General features: G+C 27.8%; 1 protein-coding gene across 1 annotated transcript in view; it reads right to left on the bottom strand.

Annotated features, from left to right (window-relative positions):
- The window catches only part of LOC129965366 (sodium/mannose cotransporter SLC5A10-like), a 41339-nt gene extending 35663 nt beyond the window's left edge, over positions 1–5676 (bottom strand). Inside the window, exon 1 of the mRNA XM_056079201.1 lies at positions 5343–5676. Within this exon, the coding sequence (XP_055935176.1) occupies positions 5343–5513 (171 nt within the window). The 5' untranslated portion in view covers positions 5514–5676. The remainder of the gene's footprint in view (positions 1–5342) is intronic.
- Positions 5677–23043: the final 17367 nt, after the last annotated feature.

The following is a 23043-nucleotide window of genomic DNA, read 5'->3' as shown; positions in this document are numbered from 1 at the left end:
AAAAACTTTACAAATTTTAAGTTGAATCATTTGACTCAAACTAGCTTAAGAGTTTAATATCATTAAAAAATCTTTTATGAAGAGGGATATTTGAGGCAGGAATTGTATGATATAGCAAAGGAGGGGGGGGGGACTTCGTAAAAATATTAATCAACGGATATGGAAATAAAAATCCTCTAGAACTCCTGTTCTAGAACGTCACAGGCTGAAGTTCAGAAAACACTCTACTTAGTCACAAAACGCAAGGCTTGTAAAAAGTGAGGTAAGTGCTAACTTATGTTGGATAGAATAAACATAAGAGGAACTTGAAATAAGTAAAGTCAGATTCAAGGATGTTAACTAATAAAACAAATAAATTCCAGAGAAATAAAATTATTTGAGAAGAACTATAAAATTCAAAGTTTTGAGTCAATTAAATTTATAAAGTTTTAAATTCATAAAACAAATATCATGCCTTTAATCACAAGAATTGTTTGAGAACGCATTAAAAAAACCGTAACATCACATTAGGTTTTGAAAATTATTTTATCCTGAAAAGAATATTGAAAGACTCGTCTGCATCTGTGCTATGCAACGGATTCATAATTGCACCAATATCATTTATAATTTTTAAAAATTAACAGTTGATAAATGAAATTAATAACTACATTTCTTTTTCCTTTTGAACTGCACGTTTTTAACGAAGAAATGTTAGTGGAATTAATGCCATGTCATAACTATCTATCAAACACAAATGCGCATGCCATTTAATTGCACGTTGCTTTACGTAATTCATCGATATATCTATTTTCCTGGTTCAAGATGCGCAATGGATTCAAAATTATACCTGCGCAGTGTAAATGTCAGCATAATTTGCCATAAATAAACAAATATTTAATTTTATTTCAAAATATTAATCAAAAATTTTTTTTTTAATTCTTTACAGTTATTTATATGGATTTACTAAGTTGTTGCTGAAAAATATAATAATCACAAAGCTTATATTAATGTATAATGCATATTAATGCATATTAATTAGTATTAATGCATAAATTCGATATAAAAATAAAAAGACGACAGCGTTTCACGCAAAATTCAACGTTCTCTCAAGAATTTTTCAGTCATTTTTTTCAAAAATGTATCCACCCACTCTTTCGTTCCATTAGTTCTTTTTTTAGAAGCGCATTCTTATTTTAAGTAACGTGTATATTTTCTCAGTCTTGAGCCTGATCATGCAAGAGTTGCGAATACTTCAACCTTCTCAACAGCTCACATCATCAAGATTGTCATTTATCTCACTGATGTTTGCACTCAAATGCGAATCACGTAAAAAGAAACAGAAAGGGAAAAGCAGTGCAGTGGGAAAATTCCAAGTAGAAATTCTCAAATCATCTTTAATCTGTTCGCCAAATGATTCATCCCATATATTTGGAAAGCCCTTTTTGTGAAATCACCAAATATTCCGATCATCAATCTGAGAATTATTTTGATATTCAGATGCCAAGTATGGATACGATGTTGCATAAAATTAAAAACAAAATAAAAATTAATCAAATTATTAAACTGCAAAGTGCTGCTTTTTTATAATTGATTAAGTGAAGAATATATATTTTTTGCTACATTTTTTCTCAAATCGAGTAATTCAGTATGAATGAATTCATCGATAATATTAGAACACCAACATTTTATATGCAGTAAAAATTGAGAAGAGTGAGTTTTCCAAAGCATTTAGTAGCATTTTTAAAATGATTCTTAAACATGAAAATTTTATTTAATAAAATAATTAAATGATTTTTAAACACAAATTTACTAAATAAAATAGCAAATTTATGCTTAAAAATCAATTAAACAAAATAGATTTCTAAATAAAAAAAATTTACTAAATAAAATATTTGATCTTTAAACATGAAAATTTTATTAAATAAAATATTTGATTTTTGAACATGAAAAATTTGCTTCATAAAATAATTAACTATTCGAGACATTTAATTAAAAACCGACTATTTCGGACACCATAAAAAAAAATAAACGCACTTTTTATCCTGCTAGCCTGGGGCATGACAATTTTATTTTGGAAGGCATTCAAGTGTTTGAAATGTTTTAGTTCCGTAATTAAATACAAAAAATTGAATTACAAATAACCACTTCATTGTTTCAAACAATGTTGATTGATAGCTGCTAAATTTTAAATCCTGTTTATACTAATGATAAAGATGCGATAAAAATTCATTAATGTTTTCATAAACTAAAAAAATTTTTCGAGCAAATTATATCGTAAGACTTATTTCTTTTATTAGAATATCTTTAAGAAACATTACCTTTAATGGGGTTCCCACTTTCATTTCTTTATTTTCATTTAAATTCTCGCTTTAATCAAAAGCGTCCCCAATTGAATTCAAACTATTCAACAGTAATTCATTTTAATCATCAAACGAGCATGGCAGTTGAAACTGCAAATTTTCATTAACCTTTTACAGTAAGGCATTATAAATAAAAGTTAAGAATAAAAGAATATTTTCCAAAATAACATGCAATTTAAGCTCACAAATAAGCTAATTAAAAAAACTTAGTTGCCTTAAATATTTTTAATAAAAAAATCTAATAAATATTTTTAATTATTAAACTATTCGAATCCCATAAAAAAAGAGGGAAAAATAGAAGTGCAAATAGGACTCATTGCGCAGAATAGTATTAAGGCATGGTTTAACGAAAGGCCATACAATAATAGCTGTATTGCAGGAATAGAAGATTAGATCCCTACAAGGTCCATTTCACAGATCATTGAATTCTAACAAGAAAATTAAATAATCGGAAAAAAAACCCAGCTACGAATTTCAAGTTAAAAAAACTGAAATAAAAATTAAAATTTCATAGTTCCTTTGAATTTGAAATTGCATTCCAATTCTAAATATGTTTCTAAGAAAAACAGAAAAAATACAAAACGAATTCTTAAAAATAAAATAGGGATTCCCCAAGAAAGGGGTGAAAAAAGCTCAATGAAGTCGGCATTGCCATTTTCCGAAAAATATCATGGTAGACTTGCATTTTCATCTCCGATTCAATCTGGTCACGCTTTATTTAAGTTTACATAGTGATAAAGATTAATATCGATTGTTAAGCTTGAATATTATTTGTTTTTAGATAGATCTGCAAAGTTTTCTGTTGTCACGAACGAGCTAAATGCCGGTGAGAGTAACTGGACACTAAGCCTAACAAATTGCGCATTCATAGCAGCGCACCTGGCGTAGTTCGAAAGCATCATTGTAACATTCGTAGCAGTTTACTCGGCACAAAGGCATTTTCAAATTAAATGCCACAATTTGTACTTAATATGATCGTTTATTAAAAGCAAACAACAGAAATAATAGATACATATCACATAAATATAGAATAATTGAAAGTTATTTAAAGATAAACACGAACAAATTTATATGTACACTTTCAGATTGAATTTAAAAATTCTATACAGTCAAACTTATTTCCTAACTAAATGAGATTAGAGATTTATATAATACTAAACTGGGAATTTATTCAAACTGAAATAAGAATACGCGCTAAACAAAAGAAAAATAGTTAACCGTTCCATTACTCATTGCATATTATTACACGAATCAAATTTCCCCGCTTCAAAATACGAAGCGATTAACTTGATTCACTTCACAAATAAATCGAATAAAAAAAATTGGAAATAAGCATATACATTTACGGACAAAATACATGCATTTACAATCTGAAACAAATATTCTTAATAACATGTGCCAGTTTTCTACTGTTTCTTTTTTTCTTAAAAGCATTTTTTTTTTTTATTCACATGGAACCATTTAAAATTCAAATTCCAACAACAACTGTGTTTCAGGCAATGAAATTAATGAAAATGAGTAATTTAAAAATATGGCAACCCTATTTCATTAACACATTTCACGCTTTAATCCGAACCAAGATTCAAATTTTAAACAGAAATCTTAAAATTATAATAAAAGAAAAAAAAATCCAATTTTTCAATCTAGTTCCTGAATAGAGAGCCTATTTTGTCTTTATTCCACAAGAAAGCATTCTTAGTATCGATTTATTCAAACAAATATCTGTAAAAAATTTAAATATCGAAGATATAGCGATTATTGTATATATAAATCAATCTTCATAGTATAATTACCTATAATGTGTTATAATTGAATTTACACTTTCTATTTAATTAATACTTTCTACTTAAATCAAGATCAGATATATAAAATATAATAGTTAAACAAAGATTTTGTGCATTATCAAATGCCGTAACAAATCAAAAAGCGTTTAAAGGGCAGATGTTTCAAAAAGAATCAAAACTACGTCTTTGACCTCATTCTGCACGAACAATGACTTCACGTTCCAACACACTTCATATCGATTGTTTTTCCAGCAAGGTTTTAGGCCTCGTGGATGAAAAAGATCTTTTCATTCATCAATTATTCATTCTATACGTGATAAAATTAGAAGACGAAACGCTTTTTAGAAACGTAATTGAATGAAATGAATTTTCTATTCCATTTATTAGAATTTTTTTTTCCACAACATTTTAAGCGATTAAAAAAAAAATGAGCGTTCGAAAACTATATTCTTTTAGGACTTTTATTTTAAAGAATTTACACTTGACTGTTCCTATATGCTGCAAAATACGTGCAACTTTCTTTTAACACATGCAATACGATACAAAACGTATAATCTCAACGTGATCTTTATAACTTATTTTCTTCCAAACGGAAGTAAATAAGGTATAAAGTTATAACTATTTTCTTATTTCTTTATACAGCGATTTGCTTTTTGGAATCGTAATTTTGCTGAGCACATGGTCTAGAAATTTTTACTGTATCTTATTGTTTGACTCTAAGCAATTTTTTAAAAAAAATTTAATATTATGCAGCATTGATGCATTATATTTTGTGACAAATGCTAAACAAAACATCGGTTTATTACAAAAGATACACCGATTATGAGATTTTAATTCAACATTAGCAATTAACAATAGATAAATAAGATTTTCTATATCTTACAATTTGATGGAAATAATAAAATTTATTTAGTATCAGGGATTTATTTTTATAAATTTAATTGTTTATAAAAATATTACACACATTTTTTTACAGTTTATACTTTATAATGCACTTATAATAATAAAATACTCTATCTTATTTAATTTTAATCTTTTGCATCTTCATGATATAAAGCTACGAAGTTTCAATTCAGAGTGAGCTTCTCTTTGACAATGATAAAGCCGAGCAAAATCAATATTTCCAAAGATTAGACCCGGCTTCCCGATTTTGATCTTTCGCACAGATGCTTTTTCGGTAAAACGTCTTAAAATGCAAGAAAAATATCTGAATACTTACATAAAACCCTGTGGCCAGGACTAATATGAAATAACAGACCACCACCGCCACATCGAACGAGTCGAATTTGTCCGGCACGTCCATGGGCTTGAAAGCCGATTCAGTCACCGCCGAATCAACAACATATTCTGAGGATTCCATCATCGTGCCAGTCGGAGTGGAAATGTCCATGGGTTGATGAGGATTTCAGACACGTACGGAGGGAGAGTCGACGTTTTGTTTGACAACAAACTTTTGACAGTGAAACAGAGGATGAATGAAAGGATGAAAGGTGTTCTCTGCTCAGTAGAAAACCGGTGAATGCAGAGGATTCCAGAATCAAGGGCAAAAAGGTTCGCACGTGTGGAGTCTACTACTGATGCGCGCGCAGGTTGAGACGTGACGTCATCGAAGACCCTACTGGTTTTTGATTTTCTGGAGAGAGAATTTCGCATGTTCGTGTGAAAAAAATAAACGGGTTCGAAAATCACCGCTTTTTATAATAAAAACTATAAATTTCCTCTAAAAAAGTTTATGCGAAAAGTTTCCTCTAAAAATGAATAATCAAGTCAAATTAGCGATATTATCATTTATTTTCATATTGAAAAATTATATCACAGAAAAAAGTTTAAAAATTATTTCTATCAACCGCTTTATTAGAATAATCACACAAGATTACATAAAAAGATTCTTTTATTTAATCAATAAAATGAAAAGTTTTTTACAGTTTCCATTTTAAAACTATACTGAAAAATAAAAACAATAAACTATTTTTTTTCCCGACATAATTCCTTCATGATTGCTATGTGCAACTAAATTAAATAAAATTTATAGCTGTGTTATTATATTAAATGTTGATTTACATGATTAATATCCTATTTTAAAATTATACAAGAACTATTAGAAACGGGTCTGGTCTGTTAACGTAACTTCAAAGACATGTGAGAAATAACTGCTCATATTATTTAACTACATTGTGCCAATGATATAAATAATGGAAAGACTAAGCTGTGCTAAGCTATTATGTCCATTTTTCCCTTGTAAGAAGCACAACGAAATCTTAAAATTAAGTTGAAGTGGATATTTTGAGGGCGTTACATGTCTTTTAATTGATTCTTATAAATAAATATGCTTCGCAAATTATAAGGTGAAACTAATCAAAATTTCATTTAATACTAGTGCAATAAAAAGTTCAACATTTTGGAATCACTTAGAAAAAAATTGTTAATTTGGAAGAAATGTTTTTTTTTTGTTTCAAATAAAAATTATGCTCTATATATGATTAGTGTAGCACAAAATATGATTTGGTCTTTTTTTTTTTTCCCTCACAAGCTTTTAAATTATTCAAACCTGTGTTAATTTAGGATAAATGAAAAATATTCATTTCCTCAGTCGATTGAATATTTCTCAAAAATGTTGCCAATGGCAAAATAATACTGACTGGCAACATATAAACTGATATTTGAATGCAAGTCAATAGAAAGATCCTTCAAGCGTATAAGCCATTATAATGTCAAAGAAAAGTGATTAGACTCTAGAAATCTGAAGGGAAAAAATATCAAAAGTGTATTTAAAAATAATCAATAATCTTTTTATGTCATTCCAATTTAATTTTGAATAAAATCTAATATACAATCTCTTTAAAATATGGAATTAATTTTTCTATAATTAGAAGTGTAAATACATCTGAAAAAAAATAATTCGATTGGATGCCAATAGATTTCCAGAATAAATTAAATGCTTGTGGGTTTTTTGAAACATAATGATGACATTTCAAATATCGTTTTTTTTTAAATCTTTGCTGGCATATTTTTTAAGAAATATTTTATTTGTATAAAAATGATCATATAGATGAAAAAAATGTGAAAACGAATTAAGAAAAATAAATATGTTAGAAATCTGTTTTTTTAAACATAGAAGCAATAAATCATTTTGATTGTTACTAAATTCTTCAATTTATCTTATTCTATTTTTATTCTTTGATAAAACGTTTCGGAAATCTAAGGTGTGTTCTGAGAAAGATTGAAAAAATTCCACAGATGAATGTCATAAAAATCTCTGAAGAATTGAGAGCAAAAATTTCTATTTCATTTACTGGAAAAAATACGAGGAGTGTTGAGATCAGTTGACATGCGTGATTATTCATTTAGGTTTTTTTTTTTTTTTTTGTTAGAAAGAAGAACGGAAAAGACCAGACTTTCCTACTGAGAAACCAATGAAAATATACTTGTTGAAATAACTTGATATTTGAAAATGAAAGCAAATTTCACCTTTTTTGATGGTTGAAGGAGTTTGATGGTGTTTAAGATGAAAAATCATGAATATAGTATGACATTTAATCAGTATAATATTTAATACATAATTAATAAATATTTAATTGAAATAGGGAAAATTGGCGGCGGAGGAGTTCTTGAGTGAGAGTGCTGGTCAACATCAGAATTAGACAGTTTGTTATTTACGGGTGGTGTAATAGATCATTGTTTTTAGTTAAATATTTAAAAAAAGAACTTGAAATTATAACCCCAAAACTGAGTACCGAGAACAACTTTGTTATTTATCAGAATAACGACTCTAAGCATACAGTTCAAAAATATTTTTCTATGATGTCTCTATAACTAGTTAAAGTTTCTATAATTTCATTTCAGTCATTGGATTTAAACGCAATTGAACATATTCAGTAAGAATTAAAGGTTAGAGTTTAGGAACACATCATTAAAACAGAGAATGTTACAAAAAGATGCTTGTCTTGAAAATGGAGGAATATATACACAAAAATTACAGAAAACCTTTGGGCACTCAATGCCCAAAGGTTTGAAAACTGTTTTGGATGTTAATATTCAATCAAGTACTTGAATTATCAAAATATTATTATGTTTGATGATTTATTGATTTATAAATTTTTCATTGAAATGTTTGTTGACTTAAATAAATTTTATACTGTAATAAAATAAAATTTATAAATGCATTTTATACTGTATTCTTATTTGGTATTCTGTACTTTGCGTGGTTTTGTTAAGAATATAATAAAAGTATTATTCTAAAATTTCTGTTGTAAAATAATACGTTTTATTAGAAATTCGACAAACACTGAAAGTGTCCGATAAATTTTGGGAAATATTCTATGTTAATTTTTCTCAATTTGTCTTTCGTTTTTAATTAATTCAAAATAAATAATTTAAAATCACTCCATCCTAAAAGAAGTGTAGCTACACGGTTCCCATAAATTTTAGGTAGTTAATCCTTTTTATTAATTTATCGAGGTTTTGAGCGATTAATATTAGTTTCTGTATAACAATCTAATTTAACAAGTTTTTATTGCTTAGTAGTTTATTATAACAATCTAAGCAATCTAAAATTTTTGCTTAGTTTGTTATTATTTTCAGAAACATGCTAACACTTTAAAGTAATTATTTAGAGTAATATTACAAAGTGTACATTTTGATAAAATTTGTAAAGATATATTTCATTTAATAGAATACGACTCTTTAATGTATTAAAAAAATTTTAAGTTAATTCTTCATATCAAGTTCTGGCACAATAATAATTGAAATTTTTAAGTGGAAACAATGAAATCCTTTAAAAAGATTTAACTGACAAGAATAAATTAATTGAAGTTATTTTTTTTATTGGTTCACAGCATTAAAAGGCTTCACTGGTATATTTTTTTATTTTCTTAATAAAATTTTATTTTTTTAGTTTCCAAATAAAATAAATTTTTGAAAATTGAATTTATTGAGTTGAATTATTATATTTAAATCTATATGCATTTAAAGAAGACCAAATGTAGCATTTTGTTTGAAATTCTATTAAGCTACATTGTTTTAATATTATAATAAAATCAAAAAAAGTTTGAAAATTATTTGAATGTCCAAGAGTAGAATGAGATAATGAAACCAATAAAAATACAGATTAAATTTCCTTGCAAATCATTATAATTGGCAAAACTCTAAGATGTTTCATAGTATGTTAATAGACAGATAATTCTAGCAGGAAAAGAGTGGCTGTTAATTTAGAGCAATATTCTAGAAGACAAGTTTTTCTCATGAAAAAATTTGCTAAAGCAAAATTCTTTAACAAAGAATTTTGCTTTCGCTATTTTTGTTTTTTACAAAGAAATAGGATACACGTTGAAATGGCGAATAGTTACTAATGCTTTCCAGGAAGATGCCACCAACTAAAATGATCCGAAAAATTGCAAAATATATCAATATTTCAAAACGATGGAATGATGGACAATTCAGTTTTCACAGGCATTACAAAATCTAGCGATATGTAGAAGTGTCTTTAATTTAAATAAAAAAATAGCATAACATAGGCAAAAAAAAAATATTTAACAAATACTCATTGAAAGATTCATTTTGATATTCATATTAGAAATGACAGAAATATATTGTTGGATGTAGTATCAGTTTACTATTACCTTGAAAGCAATAAAAAAGATGAATTTAATTGTAAATGGAGTTCGTGGAAAATAGTTTTTCACAATAGCCTATTACTCAAACAATGGAGTGCTGTTAATGTGTATTAGCAGATCCTGAGTTTATTTATTTTATTTTATTATTATTTTAGTTTATTTTAAATAAATATTTGCTGATCAAAATACGTTTTATCAGAATTTGTCAGTGATTCAAAGGATAATTTTAGTTAAAATTCATATGAATTATGTATGAATTAATTATTACTGATTAATGAAAGCATTAATACCTTTTTTTTAGTTATTATGATTCATTATTAATCTTGAAATACCTGCGTTTTTTTATTAAATGACAATAATGAATGAATGGTTCAAATATAATTTTGATTCCTTAAACAATAAAATTAATTATAAAAAATGCATATTGGCTTCAGAGATTTTATATTATTTTGTTCTTAAGCAAATTTAAATGAAGGAATGCATTTATTACAAAATTACTTAGCATATTATTATACTATGCCTGATTTAAAACTCAATTATAAGGTTAAATTTTTGATCATACGATTTCTATCGTACGAACAAAATGTGGTCTTTGAAATGGTCATTGTTCTAAATGTGATCAATTTCTATCTAAAAAAAAAAAAAACGAATCTTCCTTTTGCACAATTCAGATGTGTTCTTATTATCATTATTTCATTTGTATTCTAGAGCAATCAGTACATAAACAGGTCTGGTATCGAACTTTTTTTGCATTTTCCTTTTAAAAGAGTTATTTTCTTTTCCCTAATATGAAAATTGTGGCCCTTGTGCAAGGCTGTGAACCCCGTGAAGTGCTCAGATTTTTATTTTCACAGCGCATATGTGCATTTTCTGCTTTGGAGTATAAAAAAGAAAATTGTGAATGGATTTTGGTTGCATTTTTGATAGATTGACCAAAATTGGACACAGAACTATAATTCTGAAATCTGTCTTGACACAAAGCAGATTTTATTTCTGCAAGTTAGAGCGTTTTTGAATTATCGTGTTTACATGCATGCGAAAGTACAGATTAACAGATGGTAAATCCCTTGACTGATTTGGTTTAAAATTTGAGAAGGATGCAATTTTTACCTGTAATTTTTTTTATCTAAAATTTTTATCTGTTTTTCAGTGGGTTTTCTTTTGAATGTAGACAGAAGAAAAAGATTATGATAGTAATAATATAAAGATCACTTACCAATGATGTTAAAAACCTACGCCTGCAGCACAATAATTATTAGATGCAAAAAGATTCAGTGAAGCAGTTTACAACGTTCATATAGTTTTTTTTTTTTTTTTTTTTTTTTTTTTTTTACATTTGACTATTGCCTTCACCAATAAGTAATAAGCAATTTATTTGTCACATGAGTTAGCTTTTATACAAAAAGATTTCAGTTTTTGAAACTAAAGTAATAAAAAAAATGAATACAAGGTAATTACAAAATAGAATACATTGAATGTATGTAGAAGATATCAATTAGAAAAGAACAATTCTGTACAAGTTAATTTCCTGCGAGAAGCCGCTCTGAACGGAGGAAACGTCTTTAAGTGCAAATCGCCGTATTCGTTTAGTAATTGAAATAAGATTAATAAATGAGTGAATGCACTTAAATATATCATATTATTATATTCTCACATTAAATGGCAGGATTTTGGCAATGAATGTCCATTTGGATGCAAATGAATTATTCTAGATTATTAGGCCGGTCTATTGAATTGGACTATTTCTTTTATCTAAAATTTAAGAAAATGTATAAAATTTTAAAACAGTTTAACATACTTTCCATTTTTGTAATAAAAAAAGTAATATTTTAAAGCTATTCGGGGACATTTTAAAATCTGAAATGGAATTATGTTCATCAACATATAAGATATTTTGCCAAGCCAATTTATAATCATGAGATACACGATGAATTTGTGGATTCTTTTTGAAGGCGGGAGGGTGATAACAAATGATGTAGCATTTTTTTTTTTTTTATCTACAACGTAACAAAGGGAAACAATGGTTAACATTACACACACACGCACGCATGAGCACACATACAGCACAGTATATCGCATTATGTGTGAAGCAATTTACAGAAAATATCCTAGCTAGAAATATTATTATGTTAATATTAAGCAAAGAAAATAACTTTTATTTCATTTTAAAATTTTAAAACCCTATCTATTTTATGAATAGTTTCTGCTAGATTACTTCGGGCATTTTCTTTTCAATACTACAACTAATTTTTTTTAATGTTATTACGATAAATATGCTATTTAAAATATTTTCAATTAATACAGTGAAAACTCTTTTTTAAGTAAGCGTTTAAATTCCTATTTTTCATCTGATTTCCATAATTGAAAAAAAATGTAAAATTATAGTTATAATAAGTTTTTTGTATAAAATATTTTTAATAGAAACAGCAAAAATATTTTTTTAATATAAGTTTTCGTAAATCTATTCAATGAATAGCTTTAATTAGATGTTGAGATATATTTCCCTTCTGATTTCAACAACTCAAAATTTTGTAAAATTATACTCACAATAATTTTTTCACATAAAATATTTTCAACACACATAATAAAAACGTAGATTTAAATATATGTAACAACTGAAAATGGATGTAATATTTTCAATGGACATAAATGTGATGTACAACTAAATTATTGAAACAGTTTTTGATCTTTTTATCATTCAGTAGACGAATTTGCTCCAAAATTTGTTATAAATTTATAATTTGGATGTAAAGCGTCAAACAAAATTTCTTACTTTCAGTTCATTGTATTTTTGAATTATTATATTTGCGTACACTTTGACGAGAAACTACATAAAAATATTTTCCCAAGTGATTTTTTTAGCTCAAAAAAGTTTAAAGAATTCAAAATGAACAAAATCTCGAGATAAAACTTTTCACCTATTACAATACCCTTTTTAAGTACAAGTTCATATATTAAAAAAGCAAAAAGGGTCAAAAGTTAGTGTGACAGCCTTTCAGCGCCCTTTTTTAAAGGCTGTATTAGAATAACTGCGTAGCTTAACGGCCCTTAAAAGGTCGCACTGAAGAGGAATTGATCTTTCCAGATGACAATGACGGTCCTTACTAGAGCAAGATTCTGTTTCAGAATCTTTCAGTAGAAATTATTGATCGATTGAGTCGACAAGTACGATATTCTGACCTCGATCCTGTCGAGCTCGAGGGATATGTTCCGAGATGACATACTTTGGGCTTAATCTTCTCCTTACCCTGGAGCACTTAGTGTATTTTATTCATGTCTGTCAATGATTTGCATGAAGGCCATGAAGCTCAATGCGTCATCATCAAAATGTCATCATGACTCATATGCATATTTGATGTCTTTTGACTTAATAATTGATTTGGTGTGTATTCTTAAGATGGAAATAATTTATTATTGTATACTATTTAATTATTGAAAATAAATAAAATTATGTAAAATTTTAATTTATTATTTCATACTTTTGGTTTCGAAAGTCAGATTGATAAAAATTAATAATATCGGCATTATGAATGTATTTCAAACTGCTAGAATAAAATTCAAGATACTGCTCTCTTCAAAATAAATTTTCGCACAATCCATCTAATTTATCAAATAAGTTTCTTTGACAAAAAAATCCACGAAATCTTTTTATACTAGTAATGACAAAATGTCTTACTAAATTCACTTTTTTGATGAACATAACAGAGCCAATTTTGTTTTGTTTGCCGAAATCCATTAGGTGAAGAATTTTTTTTTCATATATGGCAGTATTATTATAACCTTCAATAACAAAATTTCTTACAGAGGGAATTTTCATAACTTTCTTTACGTAGGAATATTTCATATAGTCATAATAAAATCAATATTAAAAATTTTCTTTCATATTTCAAAACGATAGTGCAGAAAAGAACCCACCAGGAAATTCTAAAGTACTGTGATAACAATCTGAAATGTTTATTTACCATTTCCATTTTGTTACTGTTGAATTCTTAATTCGCTGTTATCGTCGAATGAGCTTTGAAGGGTTTATTGAAATTTATAGGTCTGGATAAACCTATAAACGTAGCCATTTATCAAATTTATGTGCTATCAATTTTCACATTCTTGGGAAAATCCGTGCTTTAATTTAAAATTTACTTTACAGCTAAGCTAAATAAAACTTTCATTTTGAAAATAAATTGCTCATGGAATACTGCTAAGAGATTTTACAATCTTGAATACTATCTGTGCTTAATCCTGAAAATCCTTTGCAACTGAATTAGATAAAAATTTGATTTTGAAAGTAAATTTCATATAGAGAACTTTTGAAGAATTTCTTTTTTCTGTTATGGAAAAAAATAGTAGATTCAATATTTTTCTGTACCATCCCCCCTAAAAAAATATGGATCTAAAGACTAGAATACATTATGCTTCGAAGAAGAAAAGCATTCCAATTTAGCATCAGCACACAAATATTTAAGTTTTTACCTGTAGATAAGGTAAGTTTTGTATCACAGATGAAAATTTTTACCGAATTCTTGACTTTCAATTATTTGATATAGTATGTTCTTGGAAGCTATAGTAAAGTTATTTTCTGACAAATTTCTTAAATTTGATGTGAGCTTATAAAACGAGGATGATGCTTCAGCCAACATTTTTTTTCCAAACTTCCACACCTGAGAGAGGATGAAATCCTAAAGGAGCTGTTCCCTCTTTATTTATGCACCTGAGGTGGTCAGAATGACTTTTACAGGCACTACAAGAAACGAAAAGCTGGATGAACAGCACTTTTGTTTAGGATATACTTTCCATCATTAAAGTGGAGATAATTCGAATCTCCTACATTACTTTTCCCAAAAGGAAAGATAAGACTATTTATGATGACTTCTCATCAATGTATTGGCGTGCCTGCCGAAATGGTAGAGGTTTCAACCTGACGTCAATTGCACATGAATCTGATACTTTAAGATCAGATTACCATCACTGAAATGGCATTCAACACCATTCAGACTTTTGTATTCATCTATTTAGTAAGGATACTGACATCAACACCACATTTTTAAAACTGTACTTTCTTAAAGAATACCTTTCTTGAGAGCACCGCAATGTTCTCCGCTCTTCATCCACCCCAATTTTTTTTTCTCGTCAGTCGTATCCATTGACCAGCTAACTCTAATTCCAATGGTGGGAATGACAAATTCACAAAACCACCACACATTCAGAGTTGCCAGACTCACCAAACCAAAACATATTAATCAAAATCCAAACTCACTCAGTCAGCCAAGTGGTGAAAAATAATGGATATTGGGGAAGATATTGACTTTCCACTTCAAGACAAATCAAAACTTGCCAGCTTTCATATTCATGTCTGGTTTTGATATGGAATGGCCAGGTCTGCGTGGCATATAGTGATCGTGATTATCCTGCTTGAAATGCGGTTTTTGATGGAATGGGCTTTTGAAGTACAGATTTTGTCACCGCATCACCATGGCCCTCTTAGTATGCTTATATCTCGAATGGCATATACTGAATTAACAGTTTCATTATAATAAAAATGACAGAAATTTATGGAATCGGTAACAGAGCTTATTTCCATGCTTGTTTCAAAATTTAAGTTTAGAATTTTATTATAATATTTCGTATTGATTATAAAATTATCCTATATTAAATTTTCAATTTAATGATTTCAAAATGATATATCGTTTTGTTCCCAACATTTGAAATTAAATTAGATACTATTAAAGTTAAAGTTTTAAATATCATTATGATATGTATTTCCAAAATCTAATATAAGACATTTCTCCCCTTAAAAAAACCTGCGACATTTTTATGATATTTAAATCTGGAAAAGATAGTATTTTTGTGAAAAAAAATGACTTAATGCATTTACCATTGTTAAAATTTCAACAAAAACTTCTATTCAAATACAAATCCTGTTCCTATTGATAATGTTTTCAGTTTATTTAAAATAATTAAAATATACATATTTAGTTATACAAATTCATACTCACGTGAATCACACATCAAAAGAGGCGGGTTATTTCAATATTAAAAGAGTAGGAAAAAAAAAAAAGATGTCACAGCACAACAAAAGACAACAAGATGCTAAAAAATAGCGTAGATAAGCTACATATGCTCGTCATGTGACTGAAACAACATGATGCAAATTTATTTCATTTTATATAATTTTTTTATTTCATAAATTGGTCTCAAGCAGTAATAAGGAAATACTTATTTCAAAAATTGCGATTTTTTTTTTTTTTTTTTTTTTTGCTTTAATCGATGCTTTAAGAAGTATTTTCAACTTTCTCAAAATTCTTTGGAAAAATTGTGTTTTCAGATTTTTAATGTTTATATTAACAAGGCGCGTAGCTTTGCTTTCTTCTGAAATGCGTTTATTTTATACGTAATCTGACTTTTAAATTACTACCCTTTGGGCGTTAGCAAATTTTAGTTTAGAAAATTCTATTTAAACAGAACGTTTAATTTTAACTATTAAAATCCTTCTAGAATCTCATCAGCATAAATATTATTTTCAGGTGTTTACTTTCAAAATCTGGCATATGCTTTTCCACCAGTTTTTCGAGAAGTGTATAAAATTTCAAATATTAATTTGTTTTCTTAACTCCATAATGTAAAGTAAATTAAAGTTTTTGAATAGAACATCGAAATGAGTTTGCATGGCGACCAAAGGGAAATTAAAATGCAAATTAGCAGTGCAATTCCAATTTTTGTTAATGTGAAAGTCAGGATAATGTTGTTTGGCACATTGCAGAATCATTCAGCTGAAAAAGAATATAAATTAAAACTTTTCAGAGGAATACACGAAGACAAAGTGCAAAACATTAAAGACTTAAAAGTTTATTATTATTATTTGTAATTTGCATTTTTTTATATTTAACTTTTAATTGTGTTATTGTTTATTAACAATTACTGACTTACTAACTTTACTTACTTACTACAATTACTAACAATTACAACTGTATTACCCTTACATATTACTTTATTTATCAAAAACATTTAATGATAATTTTCTTACAAAAAGGCCCATCCCACGGGGGGGGGACACCTCGTAATTGAGGATGAGAAGCTTCCGGCCTGGAGGTTGATTCTCGACACCTTTGTGGGTACACGAATAGGTGAGTGTCTGGCTCCTCCCATAGATGACGGAGCGTACTTCCTTAGGGAAGGGACCTACCTTCCTTGGGACTCGATCACAATTCCTACCAGTGTTACTGTTGCGACTCTCCTGCCATTCAGGTGTTTTCGTATACATTCTGGAGGGTCGGGATAGTCAGTTCGTGATTACAAAAAGGCCCATCATTTTGTTTTGAAGTCACATGAAATAATGAAGGAATACCTTAGTATTATTTTTCTTTAAATAATATCTTTAATGTCTTTTTTATCTATTATTTTATCTACTTTATTTATTACTCTTATTTAAGCAAAAAAAAAGGCATTTTGTTCTAACACAAACATTTTTTTTATTAAACTCTTGGTATAATTTTGAGACTGTAAAGAATTTGTAATCCTGAATAGTAAAATGAATTTATTTAAGCACAATTAAGTTAATGAATTTTTATGCAAGAAAAGTCTAGAATTATAAATTTTATTTGATTCATTTGCATTTATTTATTCCCCTTAATATGAAATTGCCCATATGCCAATCACATTATTGAAAAGTACAATATAGCTCCATTTTCAGAAATGCTTTCATTTAACCAATAGTCTGGTTCGCTTTGAAATAAGAAAGAAAAAGTTGAGTATGAGAGAAAGAAAAGAATAAAGGTAATGGAACAACTGATTTTGACTAATATTTTTAATCAGAGATATTTTAATATAGCATGTAAGCATACTATATGTATGCAATATTATCGTCGTTATTAAATTATTATGTTATAAGAAACTTAAGTTTTTTTCTTCATTGGTCCTAATTAATTTGGATGATTAAATTTCTGCTATGCACTTAAAAATACAGCCATTGTCATAATTAATAGAAAGTAATATATATATATATATATATATATATATATATATATATATATATATATATATATATATATATATATATATATATATATATATATATATATATGTCCTTTCCAAATCTAAAAGTATAAAAGTTGGATTCAAACTATGAGCAAAATTTAAATGAAATGTTAAATTTAGAATTAATGTTAAATTTGGACAATGAAGATATTTTCGAAACGAGATTTTCTGCTGTTATTTTAATGGATCGTGTGCAATTTAAATAAGCTAAAGTAAGAAGAAAACTGATATTGAATTGGGCTTAGTTTAAGCATTGAACAACAACCCCCGTAAAAAGATTTTTGATTTGCATTCTTCGCTTAGTTTCATTTTTTTCCTTGTATTTTTTGTAATTTTTTTTATTGGGGAATTGAAAAGAAAAAATAATATGGAAAGACAAGATATTTGGTACTTCCTAACATGGCAAAATTTCAGTATTATAAGAGAGATTTACAGTACGAGATTGGGGGGGGGTATGACAATGCATACCCCTCTTGAATAAGAGCGATCCATTGTAGAAAAGGGGAACTTGTTTACTACTTCTTAGTAGTTTTTCATATTTCTTCTTGGGAAGTTCATTGACCCAGCCTTCCAATATCCCCTTCAAACTTCATTGATTCGAATTTTTCTTTCAGTGAAGTGCTTTTTCGAAAGTGCTTTCATAGACTCAAACAACATGGAAAAATTCTTCATTTCACTTAAAATAGTTTTCACCTGTAAATGTCATGTCTGTTTTAAATGGTTTAGAAATTCACAAATGGACCATGATTAGAGGAACTACCTTATATATGGTATTTATTATTATGGTATTTCTAAAATTATTGCTCTATCATCTATGGCTTCTTATCATCTATGACTCTTTACGGTGACACATAATCTGATCATTTCTTAGTTTTTTTCCCAGAGTTAATTCTTCCAACAATCGCTTTTTCTATATCTCCTTCAAATTTTCTTATCTATTGTTACATACATAAAGTTATTAGAAAAAAGTTTGACTTCCAACTTTGGCTGTCTACTAACAACAAGCAGATTGAGTGTCACTTATTAAGGTTGGATGTTGGGAATATACATCCCGTAACAAAAGACGTTGAATGTAATTTCCTGCGTCACTTGAGAAATTTTCAATAACGTTCCTCTTTCAATATTAAAGAATGCAAGCTGCATCTCAATAAAGACTTACACGCAATTAATAGTAATTTTTTAAAAAATGTTTGAATTTAATTTGACTCTTTCTCTAAAGATACATAAATGAAAACAAGCGCAAAACCTTTACAGAACTATTTTATTGCCAGTTAATTAAACACATCACGATTTCGGGTGCTTGTGTTTTCGGGAGTATTTGAATTTATAACGTATCCAATAACTTTTATTTAATTTTTTTATTGTATTAAATACTCATAAATAAATATCTGTGCCAGAGCGCTGAAACATTTTTATACTTGAAAGACTCAATTTAAAGTATAATTTAATTTTAAGAAAACCCCTTCAAATTCTTGACATTCACGTTTTTAATAGTTCAGTACTTTGAAGTGGAAACTTGGAAAATGTTTCTATGCGGCTGTCATCGTTCTCTTTTACATTACGAAAGTATAAACACTGACACAATTTTATTCATTTTTATTCAACGAGTTGTTTCACGTTTGATGAGATGGGAATTTGTTTTTGGTTTTTCACTCACTTCTTGATGTGCCACACCCTTGAAATCTAATTACTTGCATCTTCTGGATGACAATATACTATTCTAATATTTCTAGAGTTAAATCTTTAATAAGCTGATTAATTTAACTAAATTTTAATTTCATATATTTGGTGTCGCATGAAGGACGAATTTAATGAAAAAAGTGACATCAAGATTCCAAAATATTTGTAATAATGAATTAAGAATTAAAGATTTAAAAATAGAGCAATATAACAAATATGTCACAACGATATTTAGATTACGTAGTACATGTCATATGTAGTAACGTTTGTCATGTGATTCTGTCTTAACATATAATGTTCTAGATAGGGCACCGTTTTTAAGACTATAAAATTACGAAACAGATAAAATGGGATACGTTAAAAATAATCTGAATTAAAAGATGTTATGCTGATATTTTTGAGGTTCACATGCATTGGAATTTAGTTTATTTCTTAACTATTTTTATTTATTTCATTCTTTATCCTCTAGATATGCCCATTTTATTCATACAAATTGTGCCTCATTGATTAATTTTTCAATTTTTTTTGGATATTTTTACTGTAATAATAATAATCCTTGCTTACATAATTCATTGTAGTTTTACTTTTATTTGATTAAAAAAATGTGTGTTTTTCATTTTCATAAATATATTTTCTAATTTTTTTTCAATAAAAAAAAAAATGGAAACATTTTTTTTTTTTTTTTTTTTTTTGTAAATAAAATGTAAGAAAAATTACCCCCCAAAATGAGAGAAACTGAGTACTCTATATTTTCGTTATCTCGTTTAAAGTTTGAAAGAAGTGACTAAAACATAGCAAATTAAAAATAAAACTGATACTACAACTTTTTAAAAAGTAAAATGTTTCACTTTACTGTGATTAAATTAATCGAAACTCACCTTAATTATCTCTTGTTTAGGACAACAAGTACCTGTGAACCGTATTCGTAGCTCAAGTATATACAGCATGAGCTCTACATTTTGAAGTCCTTCAAATTCAGTATCTTCGGATTGCCCACTCTCTCCGAGCTGGGGAGCGAAAAACATCGTTCCAGAGCGCAAAGAACGTCATACTAGTGGAAGCATTTTTTGCAGATGACAAGATTATTCATCTTTTAACTCGTTACCTCGTAATAAAATTAATTCCTACCCCTTCAAAATATGACAGCATGAAATTTCTTGCCCAATTACCCCTAATTACCAGGTAATTTTTTTATAAATTTTTTATTTCAGTTCTGTGACCTTTCTTCCATAAAGAGCTATTTAATGAAAACGGGCACTTTCATAACTAAGTTGTAAATGTCATCTGGATAATAAATCGTTAAATTCTTAAATACTAACTATTTGCAGTAATTCTAACATAAAATCTTATTTTTGTTTATGCTTACAGAAAAATGTAGTTAATACAACTTGATACTGTTAATATGTTTCGCAGACAAGATTTCTCATATGAATAAATCATCTAAAACGATTTATTCGTTTAAAAAAAGGTTAGAAATTAAGAGTTTAGAAAAATAATGCTGCTACATATTTTCAAGCAAGAATAATATCGTAATTAGAAAATTATATTTAGCAAAATCAAACAAAGTATGATATATTTATTGATATTATTTTTCTCATCGTTACTAAACCTTATTAACCAAGGCTTTTCCTTGTTCTCAAAATATCTTCATACCATGAACTTTCTTTGGCATTTTCCTGCTATTTATTAAAAAAAAAGATACGTGGAAAAAATCATTCGTTGTACAAATAGCTTTAAAAAAAAGAGAGATTTAACAAAATGTGACAGTTGAATAGAAATCAGCCTGCTGGCTGTTACATCAAAAATGTTTACCAGAATTATTGTTAACAGGTGGAAAGACAATATAGATAAAACTATTAGAACAAAAATGCAGGAATTAGAAGTGAAAAAAAAGCACACTAAAAGCCATTTTCAGATTAAGGAAAACGTTCTTGAGCAATGTATTGACTAAACACAGATTCGAAGAAAACTTTTAGTAGTATTGACAGAGATTACCTACAGGAAATCTTGAACTTCAATAGATTTTCTGAAAAATTTATCAGTATTATCAGAAATCTGTATTGTTGAAGTAGAGAACAACTTATTGTAACAGTACACCATCAGAGGTATTTGATATCAAAACTAAATGAAAAATATGTCTTGTCTGGAATGCTTTCATAATTATAACATAGTTAATTTTTGACAGATATTAAAACATCAAAAAACAAGAGTACATCAAAAAACAAATCTGCATTGGAAGTCTTACATTTTACTGAAGATATTGTTTTATTGTCTTCAGATTATCTCGAAAAAATTTATAAAGTACTTTTTTCGAAATATATTTTGATTTCTACCATGAAGAAAAAAAAGAAGATAATTTGAAGAATATTGTCAAATAGATAAGTTTAAAAATAAATGAAAACGAAACAAAAGTAATGAAAACAAATAGTTAAAAGAATGGCCAAGTTTTTGTAAATCAAATTAAAGACCGAAGACTGGCCGCTTTTCATATATTGAAAATAAAATGGAAGGTAAGGACGAAGAAATAAAATATGAAATTACAAAGTTCTGTCCTTCCTTCAGAACAATGCTTAGACTCTGGAAAGCCTCAAATATAAACAGAACCCTCAAATAACATTGTCTAATGCAGCAATATTACCAGTCCTTCTTTACGATAATGTAGATTGGAAAAATTTATTAAATACCTTCCAAATTACTTTACTTACAAAGATTCATAAACTATTCTGATCAAATAAAATTTGAAGTATTGAATATAAAAATAAACATTTGCTAAATCTATTTCCTCTAAAATTAAAAAATGAAGCTGGGCATGGAATGTACATTTATTTAGAAATCTGTCAAATGATAATTCAATATTTAATATTTTCTCTAACGACAGCGCTGGACTGAAAGAGGGCAGAAAGCGCCACTCTTGAGGGCAAGGAGGGAGACCAAAAGATATTTCTTTGGCTATGGAGGAGAAAAAAATTCTTTTGAATGGCTGAGTCCGGGATGCGTGTGTATATATATATTTATAAAACGAAACAAAACAGTTTCGAAATCGCAACTAAAAATTATTACCTATTCAAACAAAAACCAAAAAAGAACTTCATAGTATTTAGAAGGCGCAACTGCAGCTACTTCTAAAACACAGATGAATTGATACAAAAGTATTAAAACCAAATTAATAGGAAAATCAAAAATAAATAAATAAATAAAAATTAAATATAAAAAAAATATAAAAAATAAAAAAGAATCCGGCCTGAAGACTTTTTCAAGGGTCACCGTCAGGCAGGGATTCAAAGAAAGGGATTTTTTCTTTGAAGGAATGCAGACAAAGGTCTAATAATGATTCCTCGTGACCCGAAAATCCCTTGAAATAACGCCCAAGAGATATACCATTTTAACAGAAAGGAAAATACAAAACAAAAAATTAGAAGAACATAACCACTACAAAGTAAAAATACAATAACAAAAATAACAATAAAAACAAAAAATAGCACTAAAGGAAAAAACGAAAAGGCCAGAACATACCATTAGCAGTCAAGGAAATTTTAAACTATCGATTGTGATTCCCGCTTTTTAAAAACACTAATGGTAAAAAATCTAGCGGTAAATTAG

Source organism: Argiope bruennichi, chromosome 1 (assembly GCF_947563725.1).
Source record: "Argiope bruennichi chromosome 1, qqArgBrue1.1, whole genome shotgun sequence".
In the NCBI taxonomy this organism is placed as follows: Eukaryota; Metazoa; Arthropoda; class Arachnida; order Araneae; family Araneidae; genus Argiope; species Argiope bruennichi.
This window is presented reverse-complemented; position numbering and strand designations above follow the sequence as displayed.